The sequence below is a fragment of the Staurois parvus genome, unplaced genomic scaffold (assembly GCF_062004578.1).
Source record: "Staurois parvus isolate SC_StPar_1 unplaced genomic scaffold, SC_StPar_1.0 ptg000145l, whole genome shotgun sequence".
NCBI lineage: Eukaryota > Metazoa > Chordata > Amphibia > Anura > Ranidae > Staurois > Staurois parvus.
Window position 1 is genome coordinate 1,166,633 of NW_028317941.1, and position 16,841 is coordinate 1,183,473.

The 16,841-nt window shown below is 39.7% G+C and overlaps 1 protein-coding gene across 1 annotated transcript in view; it reads left to right on the forward strand.

Annotated features, from left to right (window-relative positions):
- Positions 1–801: 801 nt before the first annotated feature.
- Positions 802–16,841, forward strand: part of DCDC2B (doublecortin domain containing 2B) — a 49,770-nt gene continuing 33,730 nt past the window's right edge. The window contains exon 1 of the mRNA XM_089673843.1: positions 802–1,223. Within this exon, the coding sequence (XP_089529969.1) occupies positions 943–1,223 (281 nt within the window). The 5' untranslated portion in view covers positions 802–942. The remainder of the gene's footprint in view (positions 1,224–16,841) is intronic.

A 16,841-nucleotide genomic window follows, 5' to 3' on the forward strand; every position in this document is an offset into this window, starting at 1 on the left:
CGCAGAAGTGTAAGCCTGGGCTAAAGATCAGGCTTTGCAGAGGTTCATTTCTGTGTATTTACAAGTGTCAGCATGCACAGATGTTCCACATGTTGCAAAACCTATGCAAACTTTCCCTTTTTCTTGGTAGAAGACAGAACAACTTTTTGCAAGTATACAGAGGTGTATTTACCACAAGGCAAACAAGGCATCTGCCTAGGGCGGCATTTTTCATGGGGTGCAGCACTGCCCCTTGGAAGAAGGGACACACGCAGCATGGGGACCTGGTGGGTTCCGAGGGAGGCTCCGGGGGGTTCATGACGGTGTATGCACAGCCCGACTCTCGTTCCTGGGGATGACCGGAGCTGTGAAGGTGAGTGTCTCTCTCTCTCGCTATGGGGGATGGTGGCTGGTGTTGGGGGGCAGTGGTAGTGCAAGGCTCTCTCTGCCTAGGGAAGCACAAAACCTAAATACACCACTGCAGGTATGCATGCTGCTAGGGAAGAGTAGCAAAGCCAGGTAGAAGACAGGGACAAAAGAAATAGACCAAGTGGTGCTGCAAAGTAACATGGAAAGATCTCCCACCAACCCCGATTCTCACGAGAGTGGATGTGTATGGTTACATTATCGTTGCACTTTCCGACGTGATTAGATAAGGTCTAGAGTGTCAGCTGTTTGTAGGTACATGTGAAGAATTAGTAAAATGATCTGCAGTTCTTGTTTAGGAGGTGTGTCTCCTGTAACTCGGCAATCTCCTCCTTTCTCCTATACACAGTGATCACCTGGCAACAAGAAAGAGTCACAGCAACCTCATGATAGACAGGTAGGACACAGAGCTATGTGAGAAGTGTGTATTGTGTGCAAGATTAGAACTGTCATATATAGTGTGTTCACTGATCTATAGTAAGTGATCAGTTGCTTTTTGTTGTGTTTTCAATTTTATTATCACGCCACTATCCAAGGATGAGCTCCCCTTCGGGGGTAAATGCGCTCCCACATGGAAAAAATGTCATGGTGTACCGAAATGGGGATCCTTTCCACAATGGTCGTCGGATGGTGGTCAATGAAAGGCAATTTGTGACTTTTGAAGCCTTCTTAAATGAAGTGACTACATGTATCCAAGCCCCAAATGCGGTGCGAAACATCTATACCCCACGCAATGGGCACCGTGTGACGCAGCTCAGTGACCTCATGAATCGGGGACAGTATGTGGCTGCAGGGACTGAAAAATTCCGGAAGCTTGAGTGAGTATATATTTTACTTACATAGCTATTTTATATACATCTCTATCCTGTGTATACACACATGAGTGAGTATATATTTTACTTACATAACTATTTTTATATACATCTCTTTTCTGGGTATACACACACGAGTGAGTATATATTTTACTTACACAACTATTTTTATATACATCTCTATCCTGGGTATACATACATGCCATCTTTGAAATAAAACATCACTCTCCCACTCTCATTTCAGTTTGTAGCACTCTTCCAGGACAAAGCCTGTGCATTTGCTGTATATTGTGGAATGATATGCCAGGCTTATCAGTAATTTAACCACTTGCCTGCCAGAGGATTTACCCCCCCCCCCCCTTCCTGACTAGGCCATTTTTTGCGATACGGTGCAGCGCTACTTTAACTGACGATTGCGCGGTTATGCACCCAAATTCATGTCCTTTTTCCCAGAGAGTTTTTTTGGTGGTATTTGATCACGTGTTTATTTTTTGGGCTATAAACAAAAGAATACAAACAATTTTGAGAAAAGAAAACAATATTTTTGACTTTTTTCTATTATATATGTCCAGTAAAAAAAAATTTAAAAATCAAATTTCGTCATAAATGTAGGCCAAAATGTATTCTGCTACATGTTTTTGTTAAACAAAAACACAAATATGTGTAAATTAATTGGTTTATGTGAAAGTGGCAATCAGCTACTTACAGAGGGACAGCAGCGGGCATTCTGACACTGTGGGGGGGACTGACTTGGTGTCACTGACATCCCCAGTGACATCAATACAGTGATCAGTGCTAACAAAAAGCACTGACACTGTACTAATGGCACTGGGCAGGAAGGGGTTAACATGTGATTAACTGTGTGCTGTTTTACATTTTGTGCTGTGTGTGCTTTCAACTGTAAGCACACTTCTTTGTATGGCTCTGTTATGCAGAGCCATATAAAGCAGTGTGCAGGAGCTGACGGGGAGAGATCTGTATTATTTACAAACTGGGATCTCCCTCATCGAAAATCCTCGGAGATTGCTGGGTGCTGGCGGGGAATCACCGGCCGGGACCTGGGGTTGACGGCCGAGGCTGCGAATGGTGGCACAGGTACCCGTAACTGCAAAATCATATATATATATGTGATTTTGTTCACCCGTGCTGCCCTGTAGCAGAATTTCTGCTATAGGGCGGCATGGAAGCGGTTAAAAAGGCGGGCGAAATATAACTTAGATATGATGTTCATGTTCTAGTACAATACAGTATTAAAGCAGTATTTAACACAAAATCAAAAATGTATTATTTTGCAGCTTACCAGTCATTAGATGTGGTGGCTGCATTAGTTTTCTTTGTTTTTTATCCCCTGTGTTTTCACCTGGTGATCTGGCCAGTTACACACCTCCTATATTACTGAGGCACCACTTAGGATGAATGAACACAGGAAGGATAGCAGTGCTGTCGGTCTGGGGGGGGGGGGTGTTAGATGTATTAGCATATTTAAATACACTAACAAGTGGAAGCCAGATTCCAGATCACACTTTATAAGCAGTTACAGCAGTTTTTTCCCCTTTTGGATAAAGATTTTACATGTACAATTAAATGGTTTGTCTCTATGTAAACTGATACCTTCTGCTGGAGAGCATGTGCTTTTGAAAAACAATAGATTTGCTGGCTGGATCACCATAAAAATCGAAGAAAGAAATCCTAACAAGGAAATGAATGCAGCCATCACATCTAAGAATTGGTAAACTGCAATATAATAAATGTTTTTTTTTTTAGTTTAATACTAATTTAACTTTTGGTAAATATCGGGGTTTTTTTATGTTGGGTTTGCACTAACCATGGCTATATTTATAATGACAATTCAAGCCCAAAGCCCATACATTATTACATGTTTAAAGAATGCAAACCAAACAATTTTTTTTGTGTCAGTGACCACAATATTAACCACCAGCACTGGTGTCAGTGGCAGCAATAATAACCCCCGGCATTGGTGTTAGTAGCAGCAATAATTATCCCTAGAATTAGTGTTAGTGACTGCAATATTAATCTCTGGCATTGGTGTCACTGACCACAATATTACCCTCAGCATTAGTGTCAATGACTGAAATAATAATCCCCAGCACTGGTGTCAGCGGCAGCAACAATAACCCCCAGCATTGGTGTTGGAGCAACAATAATCATCCCTAGAACTAGTGTTAGTGATTGCAATAATAATCTCTGTCATTGGTGTCACTGACCACAATATTATCCTCAGCATTAGTATCAATGACTGAAATAATAATCCCCAGCACTGGTGTCAGCGGCAGCAACAATAACCCCCAGTATTGGTGTTAGTTGCAACAGTAATCATTCCCAGAATTGGTGTTAGTGACTACAATAATAATCTCTGGCATTGGTGTCACTGACCACAATATTACCCCAGCATTATTGTCAATGACTGAAATAATAATCCCCAGCACTGGTGTGAGCAGCAGCAACAATAACCCCCAGCATTGGTGTTAATTGCAACAGTAATCATTCCCAGAATTGGTTTTAGTGATTACAATAATAATCTCCGGCATTGGTGTCACTGACAACAATATTAACCCCCAGCACTGGTGTCCATGACTGCAATAATAATCCCTAGCAGTGGTGTCAGCGACAGCAACAATAACCCCCAGCATTGATGTTAGTGGCAGCAGTAATCATCCCCAGAATTGGTGTTAGTGACTGCAATAATAATCTCCAGCATTGCTATCACTAACCACAATATTAACCTCCAGCATTGGTGTCAATGACTGCAATAATAACCTCCAGCACTGGTGTCAGTGAACACGATAATGACCCCAATACCCCCCCCCCCCCCGCAATGGTGTCAGTGACCACCAAAAATAAACCCCAGCATTTGTGGCAGTGACAGGGCTGTTAAATCCCCCCACTTTACTTACACTGGGCTTGTGCTCAGCAGCAGTGCTATTTATTGACAGTGGTTTTATCCCCCCCCCCCATTGGCGGTCATTACAGTGGCAGTACGTAACATCCCAGCATTAGTGGACAGCGCAGTGGCAGTGAAATATAAACCCTTACCCGTTCACAGGCTTCTGCTCCTCCCTTAGTCTCCCCCTAAAAAGGCTGGTAGTATACTGTCAGTGGGGATCACTATGACTGATCGTACTTTATATTTCAGAGAAGCTTCCCGTTGCCACTCTGCAAAGTTCAGAAGTGCTCAACAGGTGATGGCCCAGTTCAGGACCCAGTGGCTGCACACAAAGAGCCAGTAGGCTGAGTGTTGGGCACCACTAGCTTAAGAGGAACATTTTACACACTTTGTAGTGATTTTCTCTCACTTCCTGTTGTACCTCTGGCAAAGGAGGTAACAGAAAATCTCCCTTATGGTACACAGAGAGCACAACATAAACTCACAGGGATTTTAACCCTCATCTAGTGTATCTAAAACTAAAAAAAAAAGTTAGATATACATACAGTAGATAAGAATTAAAAGAAGGGAGACCTATTTAAAAAATTACTTTGCTATAAGTTTAGAAAATAAATCATTATTGTAAAAAATAAAAATATTACTATTTTTTTTTAATAATATCCTACATTTTTTTTATAATGACCAGTATGTAGGCCACATTAAATATTTTTTTTTTATTATGGTAAACAGTTTAATACCAGGACATTAAATAAAAGTTATTCTATTCATCTTTAACTGAAGGGAATTAGTGCCTTTTTTTTTTTTTACATTTTCTACCTAGCCCCAAACAAAATTGTAATAAATTGCACTTTATCAGTCCTTAGATGTGGTAGCTGCATTAGCTTTCTTTTTTCAGGCTAACAAAATTTTTAGACTGTGCAGACACACCTGTTGAATGTCACAGAAAAGCATTGTCTTTGTCACTTCCTCTAAACTGAAAGGACAGCAGAAACAATCTTTATTTTTCTTTTAAACCCATAATCATATTAACCACTTGAGCTCCAGAGGATTTACCCCCCTTAATGACCAGGCCTCTTTTTGCTACTCGGCGCTGCACTAATTCAACTGATAATTGCGCAGTCATGCAATCCTGCACCCAAACGAAATTTACAACCTTTTTTTCACACAAATAGAGCTTTCTTTCGGTGGTATTTGATCATCTGTGCGCTTTTTATTTTTCAAGCTATAAACATGAAAAGGCCAAAAATTTTGAAGAAAAACAATATTTTTTACTTTCAGCTATAAAAAATATATAGTAAACTCAAAGTTGGTTATAAATTTAGGCCAAAATGTATTCTGCTACATGTTTTTGGTAAAAAAAATCCCAATGAGTGTATATTGATTGCTTTGTGTGGAAGTTATAGCGTCTACAAACTATGGTATAAATACTGCAATTTACGCCATTTTTCTGCTATACAGCGCTGCGCTAGTTTAACGGACAATTGTGCGGTCATGCAATACGGTACATAAATGAAATTTACATGCTTTTTTTCCCCACAAATTGAGCTTTCTTTCGGAGGTAATTGATCGCCTGTGCGGTTTTTCTTTTTTGCGCTATAAAAAAAAGGCTGACAATTTTGAGGAAAAAAAAACAATATTTTGGACTTTTTGCTATAAAACATGTCCAGTAAAAAAAAATGCAAAAATCAAATTTAGTCATAAATTTCTGCCAAAATTCATTCTGCGACATGTCTTTGCTAAAAAAAAAAAAACCCAATACGTGTAAATTAATTGGTTTGCGTGAAAGTTATAGCGTTTACAAATGGCGGGAAAGATACTGGAATCTTTAGGTTTTTTTTTATACTAATAATGGCGGCGATCAGCGAATTATGGCGGCGATCAGGGACTTATGGCAGCGACCAGCGTCTTATGGCGGAACTACGGGACTGCGGCGGACATTCTGACATTGAGGGGTACTGACTTGGGGTCACTGACATCCCCAAAAACACTAATACAGTGATCAGTGCAAAAAAAAAAAAAACTGACACTGTACTAATGGCAATGGGGAGGAAGGGGTTAACTTTATTTTGCAGGGAAGGGTTATAGGAGTGAGGGGAGTGTTTTACTAGGGGGCGGGGGTGTGTACTGGGCGGGACAAGGCTGATCGAGAAAGAGAAACTCTTCTTTCTCGATCAGCTCATCCTCGAGCTGACAGGGAAGTGACAGACAGCACAGCTACTGCAGCTGTGCTGTCTGTCACTGTTTGCCGCCGAACGCCGGAACATAGCCGCTAACGAGCGGCTGTGACACGGCGACTGACATCTGCGGCGGTGATCCGCAGGACAGATAGGGCGGTGGCGCGCCTCACGAGCGCCCCCTATTTGTTTACAAAACACACGTCTTAAAACGTGGTTTTGCCTGTGAATGCCGCCCTGCCGCCATATATGTACAGTGGCTGGGCGGCATGTGGTTAATCCACCATGTATGTAGCTAGACATACAGTAGATAAGAATTAAAAGAAGGGAGACCTATTTAAAAAATTACTTTGCTATAAGTTTAGAAAATAAATCATTATTGTAAAAAATAAAAATATTACTATTTTTTTTAATAATATCCTACATTTTTTTTATAATGACCAGTATGTAGGCCACATTAAATATTTTTTTTTATTATGGTAAACAGTTAAATACCAGGACATTAAATAAAAGTTATTCTATTCACCTTTAACTGAAGGGAATTAGTGCCTTTTTGTACATTTTCTACCTAGCCCCAAAACAAAATTGTAATAAATTGCACTTTATCAGTCCTTAGATGTGGTAGCTGCATTAACTTTCTTTTTTCAGGCTAACAAAATTTTTAGAACGCGCAGACACACCTGTTGAACGTGACAGAAAAGCATTGTCTTTGTCACTTCCTCTAAACTGAAAGGACAGCAAAAACAATCTTTATTTTTCCTTTAAACCCATAATCATATTAATCCACAATGTAATGTTGATGAACAAAGGCAGACATACAGTGCTCAGCATAAATGAGTACTCCCCTTTTGAAAAGTAAGATTTTAATTGATATCTCAATGAACACAAGAACAATTTTCAAATTTTTGACAAAACTGAGTTTTATAGAGCATTTGTTTAACTCATTACATGAAAGTAAGTTAAATAATATAACTTAATTACAAAATTTTCAGTTTTACTCAAAGTTGTTGATGCAAAAAATGAATACACCCACAACAAAAACTACTACATCTAGTATTTTGGATGACCTCAATGATTTGTAAGGACAGCACCAAGTCTTCTAGGCATGGAATAAACAAGTTGGCGACATATTGCAAAATCTATCTTTTTCCATTCTTCAACAACGAACTCTTTTAGAGCTTGGATACTGGATGGAGAGTGATGCCCAATTTGTCTCTTTAGAACTCCCCATAGGTGTTTGATTGGGTTCAGATCAGGAGACATACTTGGCTACTGAATCACTGTTCTTCAGAAATGCAACAGGGGTCTTAGATGTGTGCTTTGGATCAGTGTCATGTTGCAAAAGTTCATAATGACCAAGGGCACGGAGTGGTGGTAACATCTTCTCTTTCAATACAGAGCAGTACATCTGTGAATTCATGATACCATCAATGAAATGCAGCTCCCCGACACCAGCAGCACTCATGCAGCCCCACAGAAGGACCACCATGTTTTACTGTAGCCACCATGCATTTTTCTTTGTACTCCTCACCTTTGCGATGCCATACAGTTTTGAAGCCATCCGTTCCAAAAATATTTAGGTTGATCTCATCACTCCAGAGTACAGAGTCACATTAGTCTTCTTCTTCAGCATTAGCCCTAGCAAATTCTAGGGGGGCTTTTTTGTGCATGAGCTTTAGGAGAGACTTCCTTCGTGAATGATACCCATGCATGCCATTCCTCTGCAGCATACATTGTATTGTGTCATGGGAAACAATCACCCCAGTTTGGCTTTCTACTTCGTTAGCTAACTGCAGTGAACTTGCATGGCGATTTTCTTCAACCCTCATCAGAAGACGCTCCTGTCGAGGTGTTAACTTCCATGGACAGCCTGGATGTATCTTTGAGATGGTTGCAGTTCCATTTTTGTTAAATTTCTGTATCACTTTTGCTACAGTATTTTGACTGATAAGCAAAGCTTTGCTGATCATCTTGTAGCCTTCACCTTTCTCTTGTAAAGAAATTATTTTCTTTCTCAGGCCTTGTGACATTTCTCTTCCATATGGTGCCATTGCTGACAGCACAAAATGGGAAGTAACGCCCTTTTATAATCAACTGTCTGCTGGATATCTGTTTAATGTATAATTAGACTCATTAAATTAGACTCACCTGTAGTTTAATTCTTGTTAATTAGAATTTTGTTGTCTAAAATGTAGCTTTGTTCCTAAGACAATTCTTTGGGGCTTATTCACACTTGACTGTTTTTCCAACTCTTGCCAAACGCCCCTATAGCATTTGACAAGCATTGGTCCGGCATTTGCGGAGCGTTTTTAACGCTCCGCAAACGCCGCATGCGCGGTTCAGCAATGCAATGCTAATGCTCCCATTTGAACAGCACTATGGGCTGCAATGTGCAGAATTTTCCCAGCCATTTGGGAAACGGTAAAAACGCTGTCTGCCGCTTGTTAACAAGGCTAGTGTGAACGTAGCCTTGGGGCATATTCATTTTTGCAACATGGTCTTGAATGAATTTATTAGGAAAAATACTTTTTTGTGTGTGCAAATTAACAAATCTTGTTTGCAATCAATGGCCCGCATTTGTGGGAGTATTTTGTAGTATAGTGTCCCATAGAAAATGATGATTCTGAAAGAAAAGTAAAGGTTTTCTGACAAATTTGTTGGTGTGTACTCATTTATGCTGAGCACTGTAGGTCAAGCTCAGCAAGATGGAAACAAAGGCTTCCTCAATAAATAAAGTGGAGAAATGATCGGATCCACATCATTGAGTCTACTCCTTTAGTAAATCAAGTATCAGCAGGAAAATCCATCCAAGCACATCTAGGAAAATTAAATTTATTAGAACTCTTTTAGAACACAACAAGGAAGAGGAGAACATTGTAAGTCACATTTTTTTTCTACAATCTTTTCTGTCTGTGGAAAAAACAAAAAGAAAAAAACCTACGTGATAACCCAAATATGTGCAAGAAATTTCTTGTGCAAAATCCTTTCCTCAGAACAAATCATGTTTGGTGACATGCATATATCGTGTGCTCCATATGAACTTTTGATGTGCTCCACCACAGTGAACCAACACTTTTCAATGCTGCCGCTTACCTCATGGTTTGACCCACACAAAGGTAAGGTCAAACACGCTTTCTGAACACTCTGGGTGTAGTAAGGGGCAATCTTCCTCCCTGCAGGACTCCAATCAAATCACCAATCCACAAAAAGAACATTGGGGACCTGGAGAAAGTACAGAGAAGGACAACCAAACTGATAAGAGGTATGGAGGAGACCAGCTATGAGAAAAGATTAGAGGAACTGAATTTATTCTCTCTTGAGAAGAGGAGATTAAGGGGGGATATGATCAACATGTATAAATACATCAGTGGTTCATATAGTAAACTCGGTGCAGAGTTATTCACCCTGAGGTCATCACAGAGGACAAGGCGGTACTCTTTACATCTGGAGGAAAAGAAATGTAATCTCCAAACACGGAAAGGTTTCTTTGCAGTGAGAGCTCTGAAAATGTGGAATAGACTCCCTCAAGAGTTGGTTCTGGCTAGCTCAGTGTATTGCTTTAAAAAAGGCCCGGATTCTTTCCTAGATACAAAGAATATAACTGGATACTAACATTTATAGGTAAAGTTGATCCAGGGAATATCCGATTGCCTCTCAGGGGATCAGGAAGGAATTTTTTCCCTGCAGGAGCAAATTGAATCATGCTTTGCTGGGGGTTTTTTTGCCTTCCTCTGGAACAACCGTGGGTATAGGATTATAACTTTGTTTTTATTAATGGTTAAACTGGATGGACCTTTGTCTTTTTTCAGCCAGTCTAACTATGTAACTATGTAAAATCAATTGCTTTATATTTTACATTGATTTGCCATCATTCACAATCATGGTCGGGATGTGAAAGATCCCCAAGTCATACAGATGAAGAAATAGTCCCAAAAACTGTAACTTTTTTTTAGATCAGGAGGGGGTGGGGGGGTATAGAAAATTGCCCCACAGAGCCCAAATCCATAGTACGCAATAAGACACATGGAAATGGGAAGGATGGATCCAAAAGCCTACAAACCAGGGGAAGTAAAACACAAACAAGAGGTCAAAAGGACTAGATACACTATATTGCCAAAAGTACTGGGACGCCTGCCTTTACACGCACCTGAACTTTAATGGCATCCCAGTCTTAGTCTGTAGGGTTCAAAATTGAGTTGGTCCACCCTTTGCAGCTATAACAGCTTCAACTCCTCTGGGAAGGCTGTCCACAAGGTTTAGGAGTGTCTATGGGAATGTTTAACCATTCTTCCAGAAGCGCATTTGTGAGGTCAGGCACTGATGTTGGATGAGAAGGCAGTCTTCGCTCTAATTCATCCGAAAGGTGTTCTATCAGGTTGAGGTCAGGACTCTGTGCAGGCCAGTCAAGTTCCTCCACCCCAAACTCGCTCATCCATGTTTTTATGGACCTTGCTTTGTGCAGTGGTGTGCAGTCATGTTGGAACAGGAAGGGGCCATCCTTAAACTGTTCCCACAAAATTGGGAGCATAAAATTGTCCAAAATGTCTCGGTATGCTGACACCTTAAGAATTCCCTTCACTGGAACTAAGTGGCCAAGCCCAAACCCTGAAAAACAACCCCCATAATACCCTCTCCACCAAACATCCTACTTGACACAATGTAGTCAGGCAAGTACTGTTCTCCTGGCAACCACCAAACTCAGGCACATCCATCGGATTTCCAGACAGAGAAGCATGATTGTCACTCTAGAGGACACGTCTCCACTGCTCTAGAGTCCAGTGGTGGCATGCTTTACACCACTGCATCCAACGCTTTGCACTTGTTGATAAAAGGCTTGGATGCAGCTGCTCGGCCATGGAAACCCATTCCATGAAGCTCTCTATGCACTGTTGTGCTAATCTGAAGGCCACACATTTGGAGTTCTTTAGCTATTGATTCTGCAGACAGTTGGTGACTTCTGCGCACTGTGTGCTTCAGCATGCGTTGACCCCGCTCTGTCATTTTATGTGGCCTACCACTTCATGGCTGAGTTGCTGTTGTTCCTAGTTGCTTCCCCTTTGTTAAAATATCACTAACAGTTGACCATGGAATAGTTAGTAGCAAGGAAATTTCACGCATACACAGGTGGCAATCCATCAAGGTACCATGCTTGAATTCACTGAGCTCCTGAGAGGGACTCATTCTTTCACAAATGTTTGTAGAAGCAGTCTGCATGCCTAGGTGTTTGATTTTATACATCTGTGGCCATGGAGGTGATTAGAACACCTGAATCCAATGATTTGGAGGGGTGTCCCAATACGTTTGGCAATATAGCGTATATTGGAATTAGATATTTAGAACATAAAGACAAAAAAGTAATTAATCTATCAGATATTCTGTTAGCTCCAAGACATATAAAATTACTACAGTGAGGCATGTCCTTTTCTCTAGTCGCTAATATAGATGAATTTACAGTGTATAAAGATGAAGCCCTATTCTTAAGAAAAGTCTTTTTTAGATCACTTTATAACAACAAAAATATGACGAGACCAGAAGCCACTTTAACTTCAGATGAGGATAGGGAAGCTTTATATATACCTACATCTTTAATAGATGAAAATGATGAACAAATGGACATTACAATTAAAAGAAAGGCGGAATTAAAAATTAGATCTACAAAAATGCCTTCACTAAGTGAAAAAAAAAATACTTGAACTCTTTCTCGAAATGGTACAGCCTGACTTAAAAAGCATTGATTGGACTTAGAACGGCCTTCATAATTTATCACGGATTGAACCCAAGGCCTGAAAAGAATTAAAAGATGCAAAACACATAGTCATAAAGAGAAGTGATAAAGGAGGAAACATAGTCTTGATGTATGATTCCTTTTATGAGAGAAAGGTCAAACGTCACTTAAGAGACCCAGCAACTTATTTACTCCTAGATTTTAACCCATTTACAGAACTGGTCGGTGCACTCAATGACAAACTTAACTGGACCAAAGAAGAGGGCCTTTTGACTAAATGTGAATTTGAATGTCTCTTTGTAAGTGCATTCAACACACCCACCTTCTATATAATACCAAAGGTACATACAAATCTACAGAACACACCTGGGAGATCTCTAATCTCTACAGTGAAGGGCTCTATGGAAAGAATTGGTAGGTATTTGGATTCTTTAATCAAAGAGATAGTAACAAAATGAAAATCTTATGTCCAAGATACTCAAGATGTGCTAGCTAAGATTGATGAGATAAAGGTGGAGGAAGCTAGTTGTCTCGTCAGTGTAGATGTCAAATCCCTCTACACCTTGATACCGCACTACTGGGGTCTGAGAGCAGTAGAGACATTCTTGGCTTATTATTACTCCAAATGTGGTCCACAGAATGAATATATTGTTGATTTGCTAGGTTTTGCACTGCAATACAATTTCCATCTAACATACACCTTTGACCAAACCCAGATTTCCTTTTTGGATCTGTGCTTAAGTGTGAAGGAAGGCATACTGTCAACAATAAGTTATCGAAAAAAGATGGCGGCCAACACACTATTGCGAGCTGATAGCCTTCATCCAGAATGATCCAGAATGGAATTCCTGTAGGCCAATTTCTGGTCAGTTTAAAACGCAATTGCACAGATCATAAAAAAGAGATTATAAAAAAGAGGGGGAAGAGCTTTATGATAGGTTTTGGGAGTGAGGATACATAAAAAAATCCATCACACATGGAAAAAGGCAGCAGGCCATGATAGAAAGAGTCTTCTAAACACCAAAAAAAACTGAAGAAGCAGTGGAAATAGCAGGACCAGTACGCTTAATTACCCAGCATGGGGCTCAATGGAACATAGTTCGCAGAGTTCTTCAGAAACATTGGGTAATCCTGACAAACGACCCTGAACTGGCTAAGATTGTAGGATCCACATCAAAAATGGTAGCTCGTCAGGCCTGCAACTTGGGGGACATTCTGATACAATCAGAATTTGTAAAAGAACCGAGGTCAAACTGGCTAACTGAATGCCCCCACTCAAAAGGGATGTTTGTATGCAGCAAATGTCACATGTGTACATGTGTAGACTGCACTGACATCTTCTATGTTGCTCTATGTCAGAAGAAATATCATATTCGAGATCTAATCAACTGCACTTCAACCTGAGTAATCTTTGTTATCCTGTCCCTGTGACAAACTTTATATAGGGAAAACCAAACGTCCCATAAAAATACAGATAGGAGAACATATGAAAGAGGTAAGGGAAAAGAATCCAGATAAACCATTAGCCAAACATTATGCTACACATCATGATGGCAAATTGGATGGCATGAAAATGAAAGGCATATATTTGCTTAAATTATCCCCATGACGCAGTGATTTTGACGAGATATTATTACAAAAAGAGAAAATCTGGATTTATAAATTACAAACATTGGCCCCATTAGGATTAATAATAATATGTGGAAATTAACCTTGTCTTCCTTGAAATGTAATATATCTATACGATTGTTACAGATGTCTTTCTTGTTACTTTCTGAGTCTGTCCTTCATAGGTGTCTTTGGACTTCAGAACATCCCTATATAAAACCATAAAATAAAATTACAATTGAAATTAAAATTGAACTATCAGTAGAGATAAACACTGAATTAATATATATAGTTCATGACGGTATAAGTATTGAGTTATCTTCTTAAATGTATCAGTTGTAGTTCTTAAATTTAATAAAAAACATATGGTAAAGCTATGTGATGCTATTCTGGCCAAGGTGGACAAACTTGACATTGTCCCTTTAACTAGAGAAGCAAGGGCAGTCCCTCGAAGATGACAGTATGCTTAAAAGGTATCATTAGCATACTGCCTGATGTCCAGACGAAGCTATGCTACCTTCTAGCGAAACGCGTTGACGTCATCACACGTCAAGGGATGATGCCTTTCCTTTTGGGAATTACTATGCAAGCGGTGGGATGGTTGAAACATTGATGGCTGCGGGAGAGACACAATAAGCACCACAAGCACGGTGAAGCTTTGATGGGCTACCTTTACTTTACATGATTGACAGCTGTTGCTTCATATGCACCGAAGAAGCCATATTGGCGAGCCATGAGAGCGGTAACCTATGCAACATTTATGTCCAAAGACTACCGGTGAAAGCCTTTATAGAGACGTTTCATCACATGTATATCTTCTACAGAAAATGGAATACACATGTTCAGATATGTCCCTCATGGACTAGGACTAATTCTGATGTTTGCAATGTGATTGCTTATAACATCCTTATCATGCTTGCCACCTCATACTGCCCCTAAGTGTTCCTGAAGTGCTTGCTAAATGTGCTACACTTGCTATGATCTCTCCACAGTGCCTATATATATATATATATATATATATATATATATATATATATATTCATATTTGCTCTATAAGACTTGAGGACTAACAAATATTATTTCTTCACCATTCCAAACTCCCTATGAGGGACAACATATACAAGTAACTGTTTGTACCTTGATATTTATCCCAGGGGATAAGACGCTATATCAAATGAGCTAACCATCTACTACTCTGGCCAAGATTGGGTTATTATCCCCTCTGTAGACATACACTTTATGTGGGGACATCTGCAATTAGAACTACCTGAACACTCAGTATTTATGGGCCATTAATTAAGTAGTGGCAATATTGTAATTCCCAATAACCCGTGCATAGGGGATACCTTGATAGATTTTTGTTTACTAATATGCAGATCTTATTGAGATATAGCCCTGTGCAAGGTTTGATTTGGGCATCTGGACACTTTTTTTTATTTTAATTTTATTGTCTTGTCTTGTCTATCCTGTGCTTAGTGCCTTTTTCTACACATGCTTTAAGCCAGTCAATGTTCCCTTCCAATGCTGGGGATTTTTATAAAACACTGAAATCTTTTGTGAATTTTTGATACTAGATTTGTATGACAATAAAGATTAGCTTTTGTTGTAACTCAGTCACAATTCCAGTCATTGAAGGTAACCTCTTTTTCTCCACTTGTGGGGTGTTTTTTTAATTTTTTAGTGTGTTTGACCTTTGTGTGGGTCAAAACTCTAGGTAAGTGGCAGCACTGAGAGGTGTTAGTTCACTGTGGTGGAGCACATCAAAAAGTTCATATGACGCATGCCATGCCAAGAAAGTTTGGGACTGTAGAGAACTTTACATCTGTGTACAATATTGCATGCATTTACATATGTTTTTTCAGTATATATGAAGTTTATGTGGGGGTTTTCAGTGATAGGCACAATTATGAGAAATAAGGGAACTTGCACAATAGATCTGTGAATTATTGCAGTTTTATTAGTTTAATTGCCATTTCGTTTCCTATGCATTTACGTGCATTCATTGATACATACATAGTTCATGTTGGATGTCATTTATATTCATGGAGTTATATATTTTTGCACATCTGTTTTGAGTTGCACATATATTATTAGTTGGGGTGCACTTTTTGATATTGTTTCTTTTCATTCTGTGTTGTTAACATTTCTAATTCTTGCTTTGGGTACAGTGTTATCACAAAATATTCTGAAAAACTTACCAGAAAAATGTTTTGCTGCTGTTTTGGTGCTCCCTGTAAAAATATTTATTTTTTGCTGCTGTTTTTGGCGCCCCAACACTCCATGTGACATTGGCCATGTCTGGCTTTTGCTACTTGGGCATCAAGAGCAGGGGTGTAAGCATATCCCATAACCGGTATATACTGCAGACCACTGTACTTTATATTGCCTTGTACATTACTTACTACTAACTACTTCACTGCTAATTTTACATGCACATCCCTGTTATTGCCTACATCTCTGTATACTTCAACTTGATAGTGTAATCTCTTTCAAGTGGCGCAGTAAGTATGGCCTATCTAAATGACTACTTCCTGTTGTAAGAATAGTGCCACACAAATTGAAGACATCTGACTGTCCAAGACTTAAATGTGTATAGAAATCACAAAATTCAAAGTACCTTACCCACAATTCTCTCGAAACCCTTGTCCCTTTTCCCTATTTAATGTATATAGTGCTCATGTTGTAACCAGTGACTTTTATTCCCTAGCTAGTGTACCGCTCTCCTCCGAAGAAGCCACTGAGTATCGGGTCCCCTTCACCTTGTACAGCCAGACAACATACATTTTCCAACTTCTGTTCAGTCGGTAACCAGTCCATTAGCTTGTTTTTGTTGTTTTATTAGGGGGATAAACAACATGGATAGGGTTTAGGGATATATGGGATGCCCAACTTGACATACAGTAATGGACAAACTTCATATTTTTGTAGAAAAAGGCAGACCCTGAACTTTCTACTCCAGCTGGAGTGGCACAGTCTCTTAATGAATCAGTAGTACAGTCTCTGTGAGGAGCACCCAGTCCCCTCTAAGTGAAATCTCTTCAGACCCCAGCTAGAAAATGCCCATCCACCTGGCTGTCTTTTGAAGAATATCCTGGATCAAGAAATTCCAAGACAGGCATGCAGCAGTGTCCCAGGGAGAACTGGTTAAGTATTGCACCTAGCAGCCCTCTCTTTCTGTAGGCCCCCGGGGTGTAATGGTACTCACATTGTCC